The 22,540-nt window shown below is 54.0% G+C and overlaps 1 protein-coding gene across 4 annotated transcripts in view; it reads right to left on the bottom strand.

The window, feature by feature from the left end:
• Positions 1-1,993: 1,993 nt before the first annotated feature.
• The window catches only part of LOC139009252 (interleukin-4 receptor subunit alpha-like), a 42,620-nt gene continuing 22,073 nt past the window's right edge, over positions 1,994-22,540 (bottom strand). For all 4 annotated transcript variants that reach the window (XM_070413417.1, XM_070413414.1, XM_070413415.1 and 1 more), the window contains 7 exons: positions 21,298-21,449; positions 19,710-19,861; positions 15,572-15,728; positions 13,199-13,298; positions 6,613-6,691; positions 5,296-5,345; positions 1,994-4,499 (listed from right to left, as the gene is read on the bottom strand). In XM_070413417.1, coding sequence (XP_070269518.1) covers positions 2,957-4,499; positions 5,296-5,345; positions 6,613-6,691; positions 13,199-13,298; positions 15,572-15,728; positions 19,710-19,861; positions 21,298-21,449 — 2,233 coding nt within the window. In that variant the 3' untranslated portion in view covers positions 1,994-2,956. The remainder of the gene's footprint in view (positions 4,500-5,295; positions 5,346-6,612; positions 6,692-13,198; positions 13,299-15,571; positions 15,729-19,709; positions 19,862-21,297; positions 21,450-22,540) is intronic.

Raw genomic sequence — 22,540 nt, 5'->3', positions numbered from 1 at the left:
GACTCCAAATCTTCACAATTTGATTGGTCCAAAAGGCACTGTCCTGATTGGTCAGGATAGAGCCACTCTGGTTGGTTGGAGCTGCACAGCTCCAATTGGATGGGGAAAACCTGAGTCTTATTTGTAGAAATAGGATCCCAAGAATTCCTTTATAAGGGCTGGCTCAGATGGCAGAAACACTGTGCATGTGCAGGCAGACAGTTCAGTGCAGGCTTCTCCCTGAGGTGCAGTTTGCATGAGAGATCTGTGCATGGCTATTGCTGCTAGGGTCTGTGTCATGTTTTGGGGTGTTTTTTTATTTGAGCCCAGTTAGCCACCAGGAGCCCGTCTTAGTCTTTCTCAGGGTTCACAGCACCCATTGGTGTTTGCAATTTTCCCTTTTGTCTGTTTCGTGTCTGTCTCCCCAACAGGCTGTAAGATCCAGGAGGGAAGCAACCTCATCTCACTGTTTCCTCAGCACCCAGCACAGTAGCTGGCATAGTAGGTGCTCAGTGAATATGGGTGGGGTGTGGGCTTTCCTGCTACCTGCTTTCTGCTCTGCTTCCTCCTTCCCTGGTTAAGCTGGAGAAGGGGGTTGGGGGAGCAAGGACAGTGGCCTTCTCCAGCTTCCTTGAGCCTGGGAATGGGGTTAAATGCAAGGAAGAGACGGGAGGTGTCTCTAATTCTCCATCCCAGCCTCCCCAAGCCCAGTCATTTCTGTCACATCAGCCTCAGCTGACAACCTGAGTCTCTTTCTTATAAGATCCTGATGAGAGAACAGTGATTCCTGCCTCCATTCTGTTGCACTTCAACCCAACTGCCACTCCACCACTCACACAAATGTATTTCCTCAGTTTGCTGCTTAATTTTTAAATTGGGTTTTCTGAGACGATGCTCGGACACAGTGGATTAGAGCTGACATTTGAATAGGTGCCATGCTGCACATGAGATGGCATCCCCTGGGGCTGGAGCTCTGCAGCCAGACCTGGCTCCAGGACTTCCTCGTTCGCTGTGTGACCCTAGGCCAAACCTCAACCTCTCTGGGCCTGCTTCCTCAACTGTAACACTGGGATGGCTGGACCTGCCTACTAGGGCTGACACAGTGGGTATACAGCACTTGGCACGTTGCTTGGCACTAAACGGCTATTTTTTTTTTAATTATTATATTTTGTTATGAAGGCTCCTGAAGGCAAAAGTCCAGAGGCCTAGTTCAGGCTCTGCCATTCACTGTTGACCTTAGCAAATCCCTTTTCCTCTCTGGAGCTAAGTTTCCCCACCTGCGTGTGTGTGTGTGTGTGTGTGTGTGTGTGCGTGTGTGCATTGACTCCAGCAGCTAAAGAGAGAGTTTTGGGCTCAGCACAAAGGAGACACTTTAAAAAAACAAAGAACCAAGGAGACGCTTTTAACAAACATCAGGCTGCGTGTAAGGTAGTGAGCTCCCCGTCGCCTCTAGCGCACTGTGTAGAATGCCAGAGCGGGAAGGAACCTCCAACAGCCAAGCCTCTCATTTTGAAAAAGACACAGAGTAACACAGACCTAGGAGCTTACGATCCCCTGCCTGCCCGGCTGAGGCCTGCTCCACCACACCACCTACTGGATGTCCAGAACAATCACCTAGAGCCTGGGTGAGACATGCCTGGGGTCAGCTATGGGCCCGCTACCAACTCGCTGTGTACCTTGGCAAAGCGTGCCAGCTGCTGCCAGTGCCCCTGCCAGTGGCCCTCCACCAGTGGCAGAGGGGAGTGGGTGGACGAACACCCCAGCCCCCCACCCCCACTTTGCAGGGACACCTCCAGGCATACACGGTGCATGGCTTCCCAAAGCTGCTGGCAGGATCAGGCAGCAGTTGCCGGCGCTGGCACTGTTTGATAACACCCTCTGCTGCCTCCTGCCCTCCCTGCCTCACTGCCTGCTCCCCAAGCAGGGCTTCCTGGGATCCCCTCTAAATCAACTCATTGCACTGACTCCCTGTTGGAGTCAATGAGTTCATAAAGTATTCACAATGGCAGTAGGCTTGTTTCATAAGTAAAAAAAGAGATAAAGAACCTTTAATTATATAAAACTCCAACCCTCCCGTTCCAGCCTCCTCAGCAAATACAAATATTAGGTTTAAACAATCTCTGGACGCACACACACACACATTACTCAGCGTGCGGTCCGGGCCAGCGTGCAGGCGAAAGGTGCCTGGTGTCGGCGTCTGGAACGCCCCGCTCAGCCGGATCTCAGGGCGCAGCTCTCCCTCTGGTCTCTGTGGCTGCCAGCCACGGTGTCTGCGAGGCACAGACCGGCCCAAGGTAGCTGGGTGTGTTTATTCTGGGGACCCCACGCCTACCAGGGCCCCCAGCAAACTGTCACTGCGTGGTAATCACCGTTTTTCATGTGCTTCTGGTACCCCCGCTTGACTAAGCGCCCTCCACAGCCCAGATCCTGCTCCTGTCCACCTCATGGAGCTGTTGAATGGATGGCACCTCTGGGCTGATCACCACGCCTCCGGGACCGGGCTTTTCCATCAGTCCCCCAAAGCTCCCAATGCGTCCCTGTCGCTGGGTTAGTTCCTAGGCTCAGCGTCCAGTCCGGTGACATGGCAGCAGCTAGTCCCGGGGCCGGGCAAGGCGTGGGCAACCGAGTGACCAGGTGGACAAACAGGCCTTGGGCAGCGTGACAGGGGCAGTGCGCGGAGAAGCGTGGACCGATCAAGAGGCCAACAGCTCGCTCACAGCCCAGGTGCCCGGAGCCTCCAGGGCCTGCAGGTGGCTCTGTGGGCCCTGCTCCCGCACCTCCCTCCTGGCCGCAGCACGGGCTGAGCTCCATCAGTGTTGAGGACAGGGTCCAGCCTCTGTGGCCCGGGGTCCGACAGTCTCACTTCACACGGGCTTCTCCGAGTCTCGGCCACGCCAGCCTGGCTGCCCTCCGGGGGGCGGGGGGAAGGGGTGTTTCACAGGCAGGGCCGAGGCACACACAGCAACGGGGCGCACACCTAGGACGCACTCATGCCTGTGGGCCCCGTGGAGAGCATGGCCACCATTTGGGGGGTCTGGCTTGAGCTCTGAGCATGGCTGGGGCCCGGTTGGAAGAACTGGGGGACCTTGCCCTCCTCTGAGACACCCAAGGGTGCCAGGGAGGCTGGAGGGAGGCTGGCCTCCAGCAGAACCCTGCCTGGCAGGGGGCTCCCCAGGAGCTCGGAGCTGCCTCCACAGCGGCAGCCACAGCAGCGGGGGGCCACGCCGTGGGCCTCGCCTCGCTCCTCCTGGCCGTGACACTGCTTCAGGTGGCCGCACAGGTGGCAGGTGAGGGCCGAGTAGACGATCCCACTGCCCAGGTCGTCCCCGAGGGGGGCCGTGGCCTGCTCCAGGGCGAGCGGGCGCTTCTGGCTGTCCTCTCCTGGTGCCACTGGATCCAGTCCCGGGCACTCCGGGGAGCCGCTGGGGAGGAGCGAGTTCTGAGGGCTGGGAGGTGGCCCCATGTCCAGCCCAAAGGTGAACAGGGGGACAGGGGTAGGAACCCCAGGGCTGCCAGGAGTGAGGCCCTGGAAGGGTCTATAGCACCCCTCCCCACTGCTGGCCTCCACCCCAGGTGGCGCTGGGCACACGGCACCGCTGGCCAGCAGGCTGGAGAGGGCCTTGTACCCGGCTTCTCCGGAAGGGCTGCCCGCCTCGCCGCCCTGGGCGCAGCCCTGCCTCACCGCCTGCGCGAACTGCCGGTAGCCCCCGGGGGCCGAGGCGGGGGCGGCCGCCCTGTGCTGGAGGACGCTCCACCGGAGGCCCTGCTCCCAGGTTTCCGGCTCAGGCTGGAGCGCAGCGGGTGGCTCAGAGCCCCGGGGAGCAGAGAGGACGTTGGGGTCCCCGTCCTCCCGGCATTCGGCCAGCTGTGGGTCTGAGTCCAGCTCTCCTGGATCCGAGGGCAGGCGCAGCAAGCTGCTGAAGCTGCGGTACGCGGGGTTGTCGGTGATGGCGGCTGCGGGCAGCTCTGTGACAGCCGGGCAGGCTGGGCTCTGCGTCCGAGTGGCTGGGGGTGGCTCTGGGTCAGAAGGCTGCCCACTGCCCCAAAGTGAGGCCTCCTGAGGCGCCTCACCTGGTAACTCAGCCCAAGGCATCTGAGCACTCACACCTGCTGACGGAGGAAGAAGGCAGGGCTCCCCCGAGCCTGGCGGGCAAAAGCCCCCCTCCACGCCCCCGAGGAGGTCCAGGAGCAGGCTCTCCGTCAGCCGGGCCACGATGCCCGCCCTGCCCTCCTGGAAGCCGCCCCCGCTGCTCTCAGGCGAGGGACAGAAGCTCCCTCCATCTTCCTCCACCGGCTCCTCCTCCTCACTCTGCACCGGGGCCTCGAGCAGCTCCACGCACTTCACCACGCTGATGCTCTCCGGCCAGAGGACCATGCTGCTGACCTCCACGGGGCGCCACGCTGGTTTCCCAGGGCCCTGGACAGGCCCGCTCCTGGCCGCCTGGGAGGAACCGTCACCCCTCTCCACGCCAGGCTCCAGTAAGCAGGGCAGGAGCTTCGTCAGACACGTCTTCCAGTATCTGCAAGAGCAAAGTGTGGTCAGGGCTCAGTGTCTCCACTTAAAAACTCCTATTCATCCCTCAAAACCCAGCTGGAAGCCACCCTGGACTGATCCCTACCTATTGCAGACGTGCCTCCTGGCTTTACAATCACTGCCTCTCAGTCTCCCCCACGCCTGCCCTGGGAGCTCCTGGAAGGCAGGGGCCCTGTCTGCCTTTGGGATGTCTGGACCTCAGCACATAACCTGGGACCCACTACAAGCTCAGACTATTGAATAAATCAAAGTCTTTGTCGGGATGATAGAATTTAAAACACATATCAACACACAGCATAAGGAATGCCCACTTAGGATGGCTGCAGGGTCCAGGGCTCCCAGCTGTGCCAGGTCTAAACTTTAGCTACTGCCCTGTGGGAGGCCCAGAGGCCCTGAGGGGGCGCTAGGAGGCTAATGTGATGGTGGCATCCTCAGGGTTTGGGATAGTGGTGCTTGCCAACCAGTATGCAATTACGTCAGCACTTTAACAACGGGCACAGCTGCCCGGGTACTTGACTCTACAGCCTCGTTCAGGCCAGGGTGCACCCCAAGGGGCTCAGCACCTGCCTGACCCACCAGGGAAACGCAGGGGCCCAGCCAGCAGCCCCCTTCCCAGACCGCTCCTCCTCCTGCTACACCTCGAAGGAACAGGGCTGAATGCCAAGGAAGAGAAGGCAGAGACGTGGGGGGGCAAGGGACCCCACTCTCAAGATGGGGCCCACCACGCCAATCCCCGCCCCTTCCAAATCCACACAGGCCATGACTGAAGTTCATATACATACGGGCACTTGGCTGGTTCCTGGCCCCCGGACCTCTTCCCCGGCAGTGGCACCTGAAACACAGAGACAGCCAATGAACAGGGAGGAGAGGCCTCCCGCCAGCCTGGCCACAGCGAGCTCCGTGTTCGCCGTGGGAGGACTGTAGGCCCTGACATCACCCGGGTCGGAGGTCAGACCGGGCCACTGCCGCTCCCAGAGCCTGTCCCTGGGAATGAGTGAGGCCGCCCTAATATTAAATCGCTGTGGCTAAAGGCAAAAATGGCCACTGTCACCTGCAGCTCCTCCACCCCTTGGATCTGGCCTGGCCCTGGGACTTGCTTTGGGCAACAGAGAGTGGTATAAGTGATACTGTGCCAACGGCCCGGCCTGCGGGAGGATGAGACGCACGGCTGAGTCACTCCATTGGGCAGGCGAGAGTCAGACAACTGCCGCACCTGTGCGTGAAGCCGCTGGGGGCGAGCCAGCCCAGAGAGCTGCCCTGCCAGGCCCAGATAAGTTTCGGGATAATTCGCTACACAGCAAAAGCTGATACATGCATGACGCTGACTCTGTGCAGGGCCCTGTGATAGACACTTTACATGTACTGTCTCGGTGAATTCCAAAGGCGGCCTGTTATATAAACACGACTACAACCCACACGAGAAAACCGAGGCTCAGAGAAGTTAAGCCACTCGCTCACACCGAGTCCACTCTGCAGGTGAGTGGCAGAGCCACGATTCAAAGTCAGCACCACCGACTCCAGAGCCTGCCTGAGGGTCGCTGGAGACCTGAAGGCCCTGCACCCCCTGCCTCCTTCCTAGAGAACCCCGATGAGCTCAGGCAAACCACACGTGGCCATCGCTCAGGGCTGGCCACCCGGCTGGCCCACGGTATCCCCACTCCTTGCAGGTGAAGGCTCAGGAAAGAGCATGTGATGCCACTCAGGCCAATGAGAAAGGAGGAGATTTGCTGGCGCTTTGGCGGCAGTTTCCTGCTCGTAAGAGGAACACACAGGAGCCGTGTCCCCCTCTCCCTGGCCTCTTGGCCTCCTGCCCTGGTACAGGTACCTCCCCAGGAGGTGACATGCAGATGACCTCAGGGGCCATCTCCTCCCAAGGGAGGGAACCCACCCAAGGCTGAAAAGGTGGCTCTGAAAGCCGAGGGGAGGGGGCAGCCTCTGGGCCCCCGATGACCACACTGGGCTGCAGAACCGACCAGCGCGGAGACCTTCCTGACGGCTCAGGTGCAAATCCAAAAGCCAGTGCGTATCTAACATCCCAGACGCCTGAATCCCAGCTCCCGATAGGAGCATCCACAGCATCTGGACCAGCCCTCTCCTACCTGAGGCTCCTGGATGACAACAGCCACGAGGGAGCTGTGGGCCGGGCTGGGGATGTGGTCCCACCATTCCTTCTTAATCCTGAAAAAGGAGAGGAAAACGCATTGGTCTCTCTTCCCATAAAAATGATCACATGGCCAGTACTTCCTAGGGGTCAGGACCATGTTGATTGGTTTGGGATGTTTCACCCTAAGCCTGTGAAACAGGTCCTACAGCCAACCCCATTCACAGATGAGCACACTGAGGCTCACAGGGCTGAAGGGACAGCTGGCAGCAGAAGAGCCAGTTCGTGCCCCAGCGTTCTGCTCCCGACTGGCCACCTCTGTCCTCAGTGGAACAAGTCCAGGGAAGTAGGAGGGACTCAAGCTGCAGAGAATTCGGGGTGTTCCCATCAGCAGTCCCCCAGGGAGCAGCTCAGAGTCAGGTCAGGGGAGACCTGAGAAGCCGAGGAGACCCTGAGGGAAATAGGTTCCTTCCCTCCCCTGGTCGGCCTGGAGCCATGGAGTGTCAGCTCTGAGGGAAGGCCCTCAGATTGCCCCTGGATCGGCCTCCGCTGACTCCACTCAGTCAGTCAGCATGTCCGTACTGAGCACCTACTATGTACCACTCACTGTGCCAGGCCTCGGGGACACAACAGTGAACATGACAGACAAAAGCCCAGCCCTCACGTAGCTGACCTTCTAGAAGAGGAGACAGACAGAAATAACTATAGGACATTAATTATGGCATCAAGTGCCATGAATGAAAATAAAGAAGAGTAGCCATCTTCGTCCTGAGGTGGCTGCTGTACCTGCTGCTTGTGTTCCAGTCCTAAGGGAACTTTGGGACAACATGAAACGAAACAACATACGAATAATAGGGGTGCCAGAACAACAGAAAGATGAACATGGATTAGAAAACCTATTCGAAGAAATAATATCAGAAAACTTCCCTGAGGTGGGGAAGAAAAAAGTCACACAAGCCCAGAGAGTCCCAAACAAGGTGAACCCGAAAAGACCCACACCAAGACACATCATAATTACCATGGCAAATGTTCAGGATAAAGAGAGAATCTTACAGGCTGCAAGAGAGAGACGGAAAGTAACATACAAGGGAGCTCCCATTAGATTAGCAAATGATTTCTCAACAGAAACATCAGGCCAGAAAAGAATGGACGGAAATCTACAAAGTGATGCAAAGCAAAGGACTGAATCCAAGAATACTCTATCCAGCAAGGCTATCATTCAAAATTGAAGGGGAAATAAGAAGCTTCACAGACAAAAAAGGGCTAAGGGAGTTTATCACCACCAAGCCAGCCATGCAAGAAATGCTAAAGGGACTGGTGTAAAAAGAAGAAATATCAAGCTCAGAAAGAAAACAGCCACACACACACAAAAAAAGAAATGGCTACAAACAAGTACCTTTCAATAATAACTTTAAATGTAAATGGACTAAATGCTCCAACCAAAAGACATCGAGTGGCTGAATGGATAAAAAAACATGACCCATACATCTGCTGTCTACAAGAGACCCACCTCATTAGAAGGGACTCACACAGACTGAAAGTGAAGGGATGGAAAAATATCTTTCATGCAAATGGAAAGGAAAAGAAAGCCGGGGTAGCAATACTTATATCGGACAAAATACATCTCAAAGTGAAGGCCATAACCAGAGATAAGGAAGGCCACTTCATAATACTAAAGGGATCAATACAACAAGAAGATATAACCCTGGTAAACATATATGCACCCAATGCAGGAGCACCCACATACATAAGAAAACTTCTGGAAGATATCAGGGGAGAGATCGACAATAATACAATCATAGTAGGGGACTTTAATACACCACTGACATCACTGGATAAATCCGCTAGACAAACAATCAGCAAAGAAACAGCAATCCTAAATGACTCACTAGATCAGATGGACTTAATTGACATCTTCAGAACACTTCACCCCACAGCTGCGGAATATACATTCCTCTCAGGTGCTCATGGGACATATTCAAAAATAGACCACATATTGGGTCACAAGCAAAGTCTCCACAAATTCAAGAAGATTGAAATCATAAAAAGCATCTTCTCAGACCACGATGGCATAATGTTAGAAATAAACTACAATAAAAACAACCCAAAATACTCAAACACTTGGAAGCTGAATAGCATGTTATTAAATATTGATTGGGTTACCGATGACATCAAAGAAGAAATTAAAAACATCCTGGACACTAATGACAATGAAAACACAACAATCCAAAACCTCTGGGACACAATGAAAGCAGTCCTGAGAGGGAAGTTTATAGCTCTACAGGCCTATCTCAAAAAACAAGAAAAAATGGTAGTTAGCCATCTAACTCTACAACTCAAAGAATTAGAAAGAGAGCAACAAGAAAACCCCAGAGTGAGCAGAAGGAAGGAGATAATAAAGATTAGAGCAGAAATCAATGAAATAGAGACCAAAAAAACAATACAGAAAATCAATGAAACCAAGAGCTGGTTCTTTGAAAGGATAAACAAGATTGACAAACCCCTAGCCAGGCTCACCAAGAAGCAAAGAGAGAGGTCCCAAATAAACCAAATCAGAAATGATAGAGGCGAAATAACAACAGACCCCACAGAAATACAAATGATTGTTAAACAATACTACGGGCAACTCTACTCCAACAAACTAGACAACCTGGAGGAAATGGACAAATTCCTAGAAAAATACAACATTCCAAAACTCAATCAGGAAGAATCTAAAAACCTCAATAGGCCAATAACTATGGAAGAAATTGAAGCAGTCATCAGAAAGCTTCCAGCAAACAAAAGCCCAGGGCCAGACGGCTTCACAGGGGAGTTCTACCAAACATTCAAGGAAGAACTAAAACCTACCCTCTTCAGACTACTACAAAAAATTCAAGAGGAAGGAACACTTCCAAGCTCATTCTATGAAGCCAGCATCACCCTAATACCAAAACCAGGTAAAGACATCACAATGAAAGAGAATTACAGGCCAATATCCCTCATGAACATAGATGCCAAAATCCTCAACAAAATCTTAGCAAATCGGATCCAGCAGTACATCAGAAGGATCATACACCATGACCAAGTAGGATTTATCCCAGAGATGCAAGGATGGTACAACATCCGTAAATCAATAAACATGATACATCACATAAACAAATTGAAAGAAAAAAACCACATGGTCATATCAATTGATGCAGAAAAAGCATTCGACAAAATCCAACACCCATTTTTGATAAAAACTCTCAGAAAGGTGGGAATAGAAGGATCATACCTCAACATAATAAAAGCCATATATGACAGGCCCACAGCCAACATCATACTCAATGGTCAAAAACTAACACCATTTCCCCTAAGAACAGGAACAAGACAGGGATGCCCACTCTCACCACTCCTGTTCAACATAGTACTGGAAGTATTAGCCATTGCAATTAGGCAAGAAGAAGAAATAAAAGGCATCCAAATTGGAAAAGAGGAAGTAAAACTGTCCTTATTTGCAGATGACATGATATTATACATACAAAACCCTAGAGACTCCATCAAAAAGCTACTAGACTTAATACATGAATTTGGCAATGTAGCAGGATACAAAATTAACCCCAAGAAATCTGAGGCATTTCTATACACCAATAGTGATCTTTCAGAAAGAGAGATTAGAAAAACAATCCCATTTACCATCGCACCAAAAAAATTAAGATACCTAGGAATAAACTTAACTAAAGAGGTTAAAGACCTCTACTCAGAAAACTACAGGATGTTGAAAAAAGAGATAGAGGAAGACATAAACAGATGGAAGAACATACCATGTTCTTGGATTGGTAGAATCAACATCATTAAAATGTCCATACTACCCAAAGCAATCTATAAATTCAACGCACTTCCCATTAAAATACCAATGGCCTTCTTCAAAGATCTAGAACGAACTCTCCAAAAATTCATCTGGAATAAAAAAAGACCTCGAATAGCTGCAGCGATCCTGAGAAAGAACAAAGTAGGTGGGATCTCAATGCCGGATATCAAGCTGTATTACAAAGCCACTGTTCTCAAAACTGCCTGGTACTGGCACAAGAACAGACATATAGATCAGTGGAATAGAATAGAGAGTCCAGAAATTAGCCCGAACCAATATGCTCAATTAATTTTTGACAAAGGAGGCATGAACATACAATGGAGCCAAGATAGTCTCTTCAATAAATGGTGTTGGGAAAATTGGACAGATATATGCAAGAAAATGAAACTAGACCACCAACTTACACCATACACAAGAATAAACTCAAAATGGATAAAGGACTTAAATGTACGACAGGAAACCATAAAAATTCTAGAAGAATACAAAGGCAACAAAATCTCAGACTTATGCCAAAACAATTTCTTCACTGATACAGCTCCTAGGGCAGTTGAAACTAAAGAGAAACTGAACAAATGGGACTACATCAAAATAAAAAGCTTCTGCACAGCAAAAGAAACCATCAACAAAACAACAAGAAAACCCACCTCATGGGAAAACATATTTGCCAACGTCATATCTGATAAGGGCTTAATCTCCAAAATTTATAGGGAACTCATACAACTTAACAAAAAGAAGATAAACAATCCAATCAAAAAATGGGCAAAGGATCTAAATAGACACCTTTCAAAAGAGGACATTCAGAAAGCCAAGAGACATATGAAAACATGCTCAAAGTCACTAATCATCCGAGAGATGCAAATCAAAACAACAATGAGGTACCATCTCACACCTGTCAGAATGGCCATCATCAACAAATCAACAAACGACAAGTGCTGGAGAGGATGTGGAGAAAAAGGAACACTTGTGCACTGCTGGTGGGAATGCAGACTGGTGCAGCCACTATGGAAGGCAGTATGGAGGTTCCTCAAAAAACTGGAAATGGAACTCCCATTTGACCCTGTGATCCCACTTCTAGGAATATATCCCAAGAAACCAGAAACACCAATCAGAAAGGATATATGCACCCCGATGTTCATAGCAGCACAATTCACCATAGCTAAGATCTGGAAACAGCCTAAGTGCCCATCAGTAGATGAATGGATTAGAAAACTGTGGTACATCTACACGATGGAATACTATGCTGCTGTTAAAAAGAAGGAACTCCTACCATTTGCAACAGCATGGATGGAACTGGAGAGCATTATGCTAAGTGAAACAAGCCAGTCAATGAAGGAAAAATACCACATGATCTCACTCATTCATGGATAATTAAGACCATTACAAACTTTTGAACAATAATAAATACAGTGGCAGAGCTGCCTCAAACTGATTGTCGGACTGCAGTGGGAAGGCCAGGGAGGGTTGGGGGACAGGAGGGAGGGGAGTAAGAGATCAACCGAAGGACTTGTATGCACCCATATAACCATAACTAATGGACATAAGACACTGGGGGGTAAGGGAGGGCAGGGGCTTGTCAAGGGCGGGGGGGAAAAAAGGACACTTATGTAATACCCTTTGTAATACTTTAAGCGGAAAAAAAAAAGAAAATAAAGAAGACAAAGAAATAGAGAGGAATGGAGGGAGTGATCCAGGAAGGCCTCCCTGAGGAGGTGGCCTCTGAGTGGTGACTGAAGGTGGAAGAGGAGCGAGTCATGGCGATGCCAGGGGAAAGGGCTTTCCAGGTAGGGGCACAGCAAGTGCAAAGGCTTGGAAGGAACTTGCTTGGTGCGTTCAAAGAACAGCAAGAAGGCTGGAGTGCTGGACACAGTGAGTGGGGCTGGGGGGACAGGCCATGGGGAAACTGAGGCGCAGAGAAGGGGGAAAGACCAGCCCACGATGACTAGGAGGTGTCGGTGACAAGACACGGAGAGGAAAGCTTGCAACCTCTGCACACTTGCTGTGTGCCCAGCAGAGTGCGGGACACTCGCTCCGTCAATCCTCGGCCATCACTAATCCTCACAAGGTTAAGGCAGGGCTCGCTAGTCCCATTTCAGAGATGGGAGGACTGAGGCTCTGAGACACCATGTTTCCTAGGGCTCACACTCACTGGAAACTAAGCTCCTTCTACCTAACAGCGCACTGTGATCCAAGACTTTCTCAGGACTCTTAGGACTGATGAAATACATTCTCCCTCTCTCTCAGCCTACAAAGGAGGAGCCAGTCACACAGCTACCAGCGCCAGGGCCAGAACCCACGCCCGGGTCTCCCGACCCTGTCAGGGCAATCGGCTAGAATTCCGCGGTCTATAGTCACCTGCCCCCAACTGTCTGGACCATACCCCAGGCAGGATCCACCTCCCTTTCCCAAGGGAAGGCCCTTCCCAGCCCCACCCTGGCCAGCTCCTTCCCCCAGTCAGGCCTCAGCTCAAATATCCCTCCTCCCACCGGACACAGCGCCCGGGACACCTGTGCCCTGCGCCCGGTTTGTTTCCCTCGGCGCCTGGGCTGCTATGGAAAGCGCCGTGGCTATTGCAGACCTGACATCTGTCTCCCACAAGGAGCACAGAGTCCTGCGGGTTTTGTTTCAGCTGTTGCCTCAGTGCCTCGCACGCAGTAGCTGCTCAATAAACATTTATGGTTCAAGGAGGACTGCAAGCTGACAGATGAGCGGAGGGACTCCTGCCCACTCCCACCCAGGGGGCCGGCCCAGGACTCACTTGAGGATGCTGAAGTAGCAGGACAGGCAGACGACCATGATGACGATGCAGGAGATGCCGACGGCAAGTGGGAGGTGTTGCTCCCAGGGCAACTCGTAGTCTGGAGGTGGGAGGGAAGCCGTGAGCCCGCATTGCGCTAAGTACAGCCTGGTCTCCATTTCCCAGGGCTGGAGACCGGAGCCTCAGGACAGTGTGTCCCAGACCCCGCACGACTGGGCCACCCCCAAGCCCTCCCGCCTCAGCCCCTGCTGCCCTCCCCTTGCAACCTGAGTCCTCGCCACACTGGCCCCCTGGCCGCCCCCTGCTGCTCCACGCTCAGTGCCAGCTCAGGATCTTGCACTTGCTGCTCTTCCTGAAGCACAGAGGTCAAGGGCAGTGACTGGCCCTGGACGACCCGAGTTCAAAGCCTGGCTCTGTCGTGTCCTCACTGGTGGCCAGGACACGCCCCTCACACTCTCGGTGCCTGGGTTTCCTCACCGGCACAATGGGGTTAACAACAGTGCTTGTCTCACGGGGAGATGTGAGGGTCACGGGACTCACTACCCACCGCACTCAGAGCGGTGCCTGCAGGCCCCCAGCTGTTATCACCTTCGCACAGCGGCTCCTTCTCCTCGTCCCCTTCACCCTCGCCAGCTCCAACACCCCCCCACACCCTCTCTACCATTGCCCCTCTCATCACTCCGTCCCCTTTCCCAGAGACCGACTGCCCTCTGGGTCTAGAATCTAGATCGATCTGATTTCCTCTTTTCTGTATGTTTATTTTCTGTCCCCCTCCCCCCGCCCCCGAGTGCCAGTTCCAGAAGGACAGGATTTCTGTCTGTTCTGTTCCCTGAGCTGCTGTATGAACCTGGGAAGGTCCACATGTAAGATAATTCATTTTATGTGAGAAAATTCAACATTTCTACTGCAAAAGCCACGTGGGATGCAGCTACAAGTGAGGGCTACATTTCCCAGAATCCCTTGAAGCTATGTGTGGTCATGTGGCCAGTTTCACCAATAAAACGTGAAAAGGAGTGATGTGTCACTTCAGGCTAAGGCTTTTTTTAAATATATATATATATTTTATATTGATTTTAGAAGGAGAGGAAGGGAGAGAAAAAGAGAGACAGAAACATTGATGAGAGAGAAACATTGATCAATTGGCCACCTCCTGCACGCCCCCCGCCAGTGGGGATTGAGCCCGCAACCCGGGCTCGTGCCCAGGCCAGGAATCGAACCAGTGACCTCCCGGCGCACGGTACAATGTTCAACCAGCCAGGCCAGGCTAAGGTTTTTAAGAAGCAGGTGTGGCCCTAGCCGGGTTGGCTCCGTGGATAGAGCGTCAGCCTGTGGACTGAAGGGTCCCGGGTTCGATTCCGACCAAGGGCACGTGCCTGGGTTGCGGGCTCCATCCCCAGTGGGGAGTGTGCAGGAGGCAGCCGATCAATGATTCTCTCTCATCATTGGTGTTTCTATCTCTCTCTCCCTCTCCCTTCCTCTCTGAAATCAATAAAGAAATTTAAAAAAAAAAAAGAAGAAGCAGGTGTGGTCTCCCTGCTCTCCCTCCCCTTCGGTTGGATGCAGACAATGGCAGGGCCCTTAGAAATCCTTAACTTGGGGTCCACAGACCTCCAACAAGGTCGCAGACAGAAGTCAGAGGTCCGGGACTTGGATGGGAAAGAAATGACATCTTTATTTTCACTCACTTCTAACTCCTCGCATTTCTTCCCATTAGGAATGGAGGGAGCAAACCACGGTGAGAGCATCATCAGTCACTCAGCTGCCAACAGCAATCACAGCTGTTCTCCTACCACATTGCAGCTGCCAGATCACAAAATGTCACTTATCTCATCCGCTTTCCAATGACAGCATTTATAGAACTGCCCTCGCTCCTGTTTCTAATGTGTTAATAGAAGAGCATATATTCCCAGATCACAAACATATTTAAAAAATTTTTATAATTGCATTTCAATAAAACTAGTTTCCCCTGTAACCCTCTGTGCTTTATTTTATAACTTTAAGAACATTATTCTGAATGGGTCCTCAGGCCTCCCTGACTGCCAAAGGGTCCATGACACAAAAGGCCAATCATCTCTGTCCTGAGAGATGGAGCCACGGGAGGAAGACCACCCACAGACCAGCACAGTTGGACTGTTACACAGCAAGAAGCACATTTCCACATGTGAAAGCTCGGACCGCGTGGGCACCTGTTACTGCAGCCTCGCCTGCCCGCCCGGGCCAGTGCGCCATGCCCGTCGTTCCTCTGTTACCTGCCGTGGAGGCGTCCTCGGACAGAGACCCAGATGCTCAGCCAGGGCCAGTGTCTGGGCACAGTGTGTGTGTGTGTGGGGGGGGGGGGATTCTAACTGCTCAGCACTCACCACGGATACTCACCGTGAAGCCACTGGACGCGGGGGCTCCACTCACTCCACAGGCTGTTGTAGTCCCGGGCCCAGGCCCGCACCCGCGCGCTGTAGAGGGCCCCGGGCTTCAGGGTGCTGGCTGGGACTCGGAGGGTGTGCTCCCTGTAGGTCACATTACTGACTAGGAACTGGGGGGGGGAAAGGAAGACATTACTGCACGGCTGGGGGCGGCGGTACCACTCGCACTCGGGCTGCCGTCCGTGGCTGACCCCACAGCGAGTAAGAGCCAGCAGCCTGGTGTTTGGTCGTTCCTCCAGCTCAGGCATTGTTTGGCACCTCCATCGCCGTGACCGGACTCGAGGGAGAGGGGTCAGGAAACCAGCCCCCCTACCCACACTGACCAGCCCTCGGACATGACGGGGGCGAGTCGATGAGCCTTTCTGAGTGTTAGTTTCCTCATCCGTAAGCTGAGGGCAAGGGTCCCTACTGTCACTTTCGGGCTGTGTGACCTTAGGTCAGTGACAGAACCTCTCTGGTCCTCGATGTCCTCTTCTGCAATGAGGATAATAAAAGTGCCTGCCTCCCGGGGTGGCTGTGAGGAGTAAATGGGTTGATGCAGGGAGGCGCTTAGGACAGGGCCTGGCACGCAGGGAGTGTGATGATCTTTCCGAAGCACAGACAGAGTCACCGGCCTCTCGCTCCCTCATGGGCTCTCTAGACCAGTGATGGCGAACCTATGACACGCGTGTCAGAGGTGACATGCGAACTCATTTTTTTGGTTGATTTTTCTTTGTTAAATGGCATTTAAATATATAAAATAAATATCAAAAATAAAAGTCTTTGTTTTACTATGGCTGCAAATATCAAAAAATTTCTATATGTGACACGGCACCAAAGTTAGGGTTTTTCAAAATGTTTACACGCCGAGCTCAAAAGGTTCGCCATCACTGCTCTAGAGCCTCATGTCCAGCCCAGTCACATGGCCCCGAATCTCAGCCCCGCCCACCCAGCCCAGTCACATGGCCCTGAATCTCAGCCCCACCCACCTAGCCCAGTCACATGGCCCTGAATCTCAGCCCTGCCCACCCAGCCCAGTCACATGGCCCCGAACATCAGCCCTGCCCACCCAGCCCCCACTGGAAAGACTCCCAGGATCTGTAGCTAAGTGAACAAGGTAAGATGACGATTAGAATGTGTTGTCTGCTGCCTGTTGTGCTAAAAAAATGGTGTTAAACAGACTGAGGGCCCCAGGATCCCCCTTGTATCTTGCCCTTGTGCAGTCCCTCCTCTTGAGTGTGGGCAGGGCTGTGACTTGTTTCTCACCGACAGGACATGCAAAGGTGATGGGTGTGTGGGACCGCACGCGTGTGATTACATCATGTGAGACTGTCATTCTGTCTCCCCGGATGCCCTCCCTCCCCCTGGCTGTCTGGGAGAAGGCCATGAGGGAAGAATGGAGGGTGGCCTCCTGCCAAGGGCCAGCAAGGGCCTGAGGCTCTCAGCCCAACAACCCACGGCACACGGATGCTGCCAACATCACAGGAGCCTGGGAGCCACCCTCCCTGTGAGCCTCAGGCGAGACCACAGCCCTGGCCACGCCGTGGTTGCTGCCGGGGACGCAGCGAGGCCGTGCCCAGACTCCTGGCCCCCAGAAACGATGGGGCAGCAGATGCGTGCTGTTTAAAGCAGTGTGTGGCGACGTCATGTGCAGCATGGAAGGCTGACGTGGAGATAAGTGAACATCACGCCTGCGCAGACGTAAACTCTGCAAGGACACACCTCAGGCCTCTGCCGGCTCCAGCGGCCTCCCTCCCGCTCCCCGCCCGAGGCAGAGCCGGGGCCAACCTCTGGGAAGAGGAACTGGAGGTTGAGGTTGGAAGAGAAACACATTTCCATCCTAAGTCCTTTTCTACCATTTGCATTTTATACTTCATGTAAATAGTACTTTTTCAAAAAACTTTAAAAAAATAAGATGAAATGAAATCTGCGTTCAAGATAAATTCTGCCGGCGAGTGGGTGGCCTGAACCCTGTGCCTGGCGCTCCTCTCCCTGCCGGTCCCTCCCTTCGCGGCTCTCCCTCCTCCTCTGGCCTTCTTGGCTCTCCCTCCTCCTCTGGCCGCTGCAGCCCCTTCCGGGCCACCCTGGAGAGCGAGGGACGGCCTGCCTGTGGCGGCTGGTGTTTAACAAACAGTCCACTGTCGGGGAGACCGAGTCTGAGAGGACGATCCTGGGCAGGGGCAGAGCTCGGGCTCTGGAGTTTAAGTCCTGGCCTCGAAGCCCAGCTCTGCCTCCAGGTGAGACGTAGGGAGGGTGTCTCAGCAGCCTCTGCCCACCAACAAGAAGCCGGACCTGACTTCTGAGGCCTGGGGCAGCCCTGAGCCCCCACGTGCCCATGAGCCCCAGCCCAGGACAATGACCAACTCTGTCCACCGCCAGAGCCCGGCCAGGCCCTGTTTCCTGTCCCCAGTCTGCTTTGGGGAGCCACCCCCCCTCCCCTCCGGCTAACTCCCAGCCCATCGGCCTGGGTGGAGCTGACCCCACCTGCAGCTCCAGAGGTGGGCATGTGACTCCCCCTGGCCGATCAGAGCACAGCCCAGCACCCTCTCTCCAGCCCACAGCCTGTGATGGGTCAGAGATTGGCCAATGGTCCAAGCCGGACAAGTGAGCATCGAACTGGTCCCAGGACGTTTACTGAGAATCACCTGGACAGAAGAGCACTGCGCTCTGTGGCTTTGGGACCTATGCCTGGAGCTGCTCCTGGGCACGTCGGCCACATAGGGAAGAGCCTGCCTGAAAAGGGAGCCAACGCGGAAGAAAGCAGGGCCGAGCGACGGAGAGATTCCTGGGGCCTGGGTCCAGCCGTGATAAGCAAATGGGTAAATGTCTTTGGACCCTTATCTCCCCCTCCCAGCCCCAGACTATACCCTGAACAGGCACAGCACCTGGGAGGACTGAGGGACAAAGCCTCTCCCCACCTGCTCCGAGCCTCGCAATGTGTGCGCCCCATTCCTGCTCCTACCACACATCCTGGCCCACGGCCAAGAAGGAACCACGCCTGAGAGACGGAAATTGGCATCACAGCTCCTGCGTGCCAGGAAGGCGAGCAGCAGAAGCCGACATGGGAGCTTCATACGTCTGGGCCTGCACCTGGCCGCCGAGGGAGGCCAGCCTGGGCCCAGGACACGGGGCATGGCTCAGCGTGGGCCTCAGCACTCTGGCGGAGGGGTTACAGGCCGGGCATGGAGTGGGGGCGGGAGGGGGGAGGGGAACGACGGGGGTTTCCAAGGCTGTGGCAGTTGGGAGAAAAGGAGGAGGATGTTTATAACATCCTTTGTGCTGGGCATGGGAGCTTAGCTGTGTCACCCACCCCATGCTCTCAATAGCCCTGTGGGTGGTCCTCTTACCCCCATGTCACCGATGAGGAGATGAGGCACAAGGAGGATAAGTGCAAGCTCGAGATCAGGCAGCGGCAAGCGGCAGGGCAGGTATTGGAACCCAGTTCTGGGGGACGCCGGGCCCAGGGTGACCCCCACCTGCAACTAAAATAGCGTGCCCCCCCCCCACCCTGTCCTTGTGTCCGTGCATCTGGCCGCTAGTATCTACTTGATAGACCCGCACTGCCTATGCAAGCGTCCATGGCTCATCTAGAAAGGAACCGGGCTCTGCTGGGCCTGGAAGGCAAGTATCAGACGCCACGAATGTCACATGAACATCACCGCAGTGAGACCCAGCGACACCCTGAAATTATGGCTGGACTGTGTCCTGGGGGAGGCTCTGTGTCCGGGCCGCGCCTCCTCCTGTGGCGGGGGGGGGTTACTAAGCCGGTCAGCTCCGCTGAGACGCCTGCCTTGACCAGTCAGGGTCAGGAGGGAGCCGATGCTGAGTGAGGACTCGGTCATCTGAGAGTGTTCCTGAAATCTCAGTGTCCCTCCCGGCCCCCTGGGACACCCAGCTGTGCCCAGAGCCTCCTTTACCGGGAGGAGCAGGGCCCACAAATCACGTCCCTTCTCTGCGCACTGGGCACCAGGAAGGGGTGGGGGGACAGAAGCCGGGACTCCAGGTCCCGGGGCTGCTGTCAGCCGGGCTCCTCTCTGTCCCCCACCCTGGGGCGGGGTCTCCACTCCCCGAGTCCCAGGAGCTGGTGCAGAACCCCCACAGTGCCCACTCACCTCCGTGGGGTCGTCTTCATTTGAAATGTTGACCAGGTAGGAGAGCTTGGCGTGCAGACTACCATTGGGAGGATACGGGTCACTCCAGGTCAGCTGCCACGTGTGGGAGTCGGTGGCGTTAACCGTGAGGTTTCCGGGGGCCCTGGGTTTCACTGGGGAGAAGCGGGGCCTGGTGAGGGCTTGTGGGCCCTGGGAACCCGGGCCACTGAGGTTCTCAGTCAACACCACCTCCGCACGCATTTGTAAGGCACCACGCAGATTCACAGGCATAACCGCTGCCATCCTAGCACTCATTCTAGCGTCGCTCCACTTCTACCTGGAGCCACAGGGAGCCCAAAACGGAACCCAAACCTCAGCGTTTGCACTTTCGTCCTTCACACTTTGGGCCGAATCTGTGAGTTGTATTACATACTACATATTTTTCTTTATTTTGAGTCATGTGTTTAAACTTAGGCTCTTTTTAAGCAGTCATATCAGTGAGATCACAAGTATATAATATGCATTAAAATCATGCCCTAGCCGAAACCGGTTTGGCTCAGTGGATAGAGCGTCGGCCTGCGGACTGAGGGGTCCCGGGTTCGATTCCGGTCAAGGGCATGTACCTGGGTTGCGGGCACATCCCCAGTGGGGAGTGTGCAGGAGGCAGCTGATCGATGTTTCTCTCTCATCGATATTTCTAACTCTCTATCTCTCTCCCTTCCTCTCTGTAAAAAATCAATAAAATATATTTAAAAAAAAAAAAATCATGCCCTAGGCGTTTTGGCTCAGTGGATAGAGCGTGGGCCTGCAGTGGCAGTTCCTCTGCCTGGACTGCCCCAGTCACCGCCTAAGCTCCCGCTCCAGCAAACAGAGGCCCTCTGCCTAGCCGGCGTGGCTCAGTGGTTGAGCATAGACCTATGAACCAGGAGGACCTGGTTCGATTCCCAATCAGGGCACATGCCCAGGTTGTGGGCTTGATCCCCAATAGGGCATGCAGAAGGCAGCTGATCAATCATTCTCTCATCATGGATGTTTCTATCTCTCTCTCCCTCTTCTTTCCTCTCTCTTTAAAATTTATTGTAAAAAAAAAAAACAAAAAACAAACAGGTGCCCTCCCACACACACTCTCTCACTCACACACTCACCCTCACTCCAGACCTGCCCACCGCCATGTTCTATTCTAAATGGTGTTTTGAACACCTGTCACCACCCCCAGCCAGCTCCTGGGGAATGCCTGCAGGGGCTCCGGGCAGCGGCATAAGGTCGGCCTTCCACGGACTGTGTGAAGCAGCAGCAGCTGAGCAGTCGAGGGAGGTGGAGGACGGTTCCCAGCTCAGTTTCCGGTCTGCAGCAAGCACGCCTTCCACCAAGCAGCCTGCTCAACACCCAGTCAGGGCACTCACATTCGGGGGGTTGAGATGTCTGAGCTGAAGGGGCCTGGTGCTGCTGAGCCCAACCCCATTTCAAAGAGGGGAGGACTAAGGCCCAGACAGGGCAAGAACCCCATCGAGTTTAAGGAAAGGCTGCTTGGGCCCCTCCCCCAGTTGGAGCCAGCCTGGCCCACCCAGGGCCGGGGCTTAGAGCATCCACCCCGCCCCGCCCCACTCACCATGCTCGCTGGGCTTGAAGGAGCCACTCCACAGCCACTGCTTCGCTGCCCACAGGTCCAGCTGGTAGATGTCCCCAGTGCTCATGTTGACCATCAGCATGTCGCACAGGCACACAGCGCTCTCTCCATTCACAGGGACACACGTGTGGTTTCTGCAGACACGGGCTGTGTTAGGCTGGTCGTGCACGTATGGGTGTCCCGAACATGCCTCAAGGAACCACATGCTCTTTCAGTTCCCAGTCACCTGCCTCAGGACCAGGTCGGGGGACTGGAAAGCAGAGCGGCCAGGGTGTGTGGTGGGGATAGTGGGCTAGGACTGCCTTCCCTGCTGCCACAGCCCCTCACCACACCCACATGGGCTCTGACACGCCCCTGGCTGCAGCCTCGCTCCCAGGACTCAGCTCACCCCAGAAGGCCGTGGAAGGGAAGCACAGTGGCAGAGAAGATTCTGTAACAGCACGTGTGTGGGGACACACCTCGGGCGCAGCCTCTCCCACGCACAGGGGACTGTGGCACATGCCCTGCCACTGCACGTCATCCTAACGTGCCTCCCAAAACAGCCAACCGTGTCTCATGGGCTAGGCCACGGTGGCCAACGTTTTCCGTAAAGGGCCAGACAGTGAGCATTCAGGGCTCTGAGAGCCAGACCATTTCTGTCCCCGCCACACACTCTGCTGGTCCAGAGCAAATGGTTAAACACCCCCCTAAGGAGAGAATGCAGAAAGGGGGGCGGAGGGGGGGGGTTGGGAGAAGAAAGGGGAAAAGGGCAGTTTTACTCCCTAACCCAGCGGTTCTCAACCTGTAGGTCGCGACCCCTTTGGCGGTCGAACGACCCTTTCACAGGGGTCGCCTAAGACCATCCTGCATATCAGATATTTACATTACGATTCATAACAGTAGCAACATTACAGTTATGAAGTAGCAACGAAAATAATTTTATGGTTGGGGGTCACCACAACATGAGGCACTGTATTAAAAGGGCCAGAAGGTTGAGAACCACAGAAAAGCCAGTAGTCTCAAGGCTTAACAAGATAATAATGCCAGGTGCTTCTCATGAATTCTGAAAGGCCGCAGCAAAGTAAAAAGGGACCTTGGGAATTAATCTGCACCACAAGAGTCAGCAGAGGAATTTGAAACCTATAGACAGGAGGGTATCTAATGCCTCAGACCCCCAGCTAACTCACTCTCAGGTCAGCTGAGAGCCCGTCTGCCCTTCACAAGCCAGATGCATAGGTCTGCTTGC

The sequence above is a fragment of the Myotis yumanensis genome, unplaced genomic scaffold (assembly GCF_028538775.1).
Source record: "Myotis yumanensis isolate MYYU_CA2020_CCGP unplaced genomic scaffold, mMyoYum1.0.hap1 SCAF_4, whole genome shotgun sequence".
In the NCBI taxonomy this organism is placed as follows: domain Eukaryota; kingdom Metazoa; phylum Chordata; class Mammalia; order Chiroptera; family Vespertilionidae; genus Myotis; species Myotis yumanensis.
Note: the sequence above shows the minus strand (reverse complement) of the source record. Positions and strands in the feature narration are given on the sequence as shown.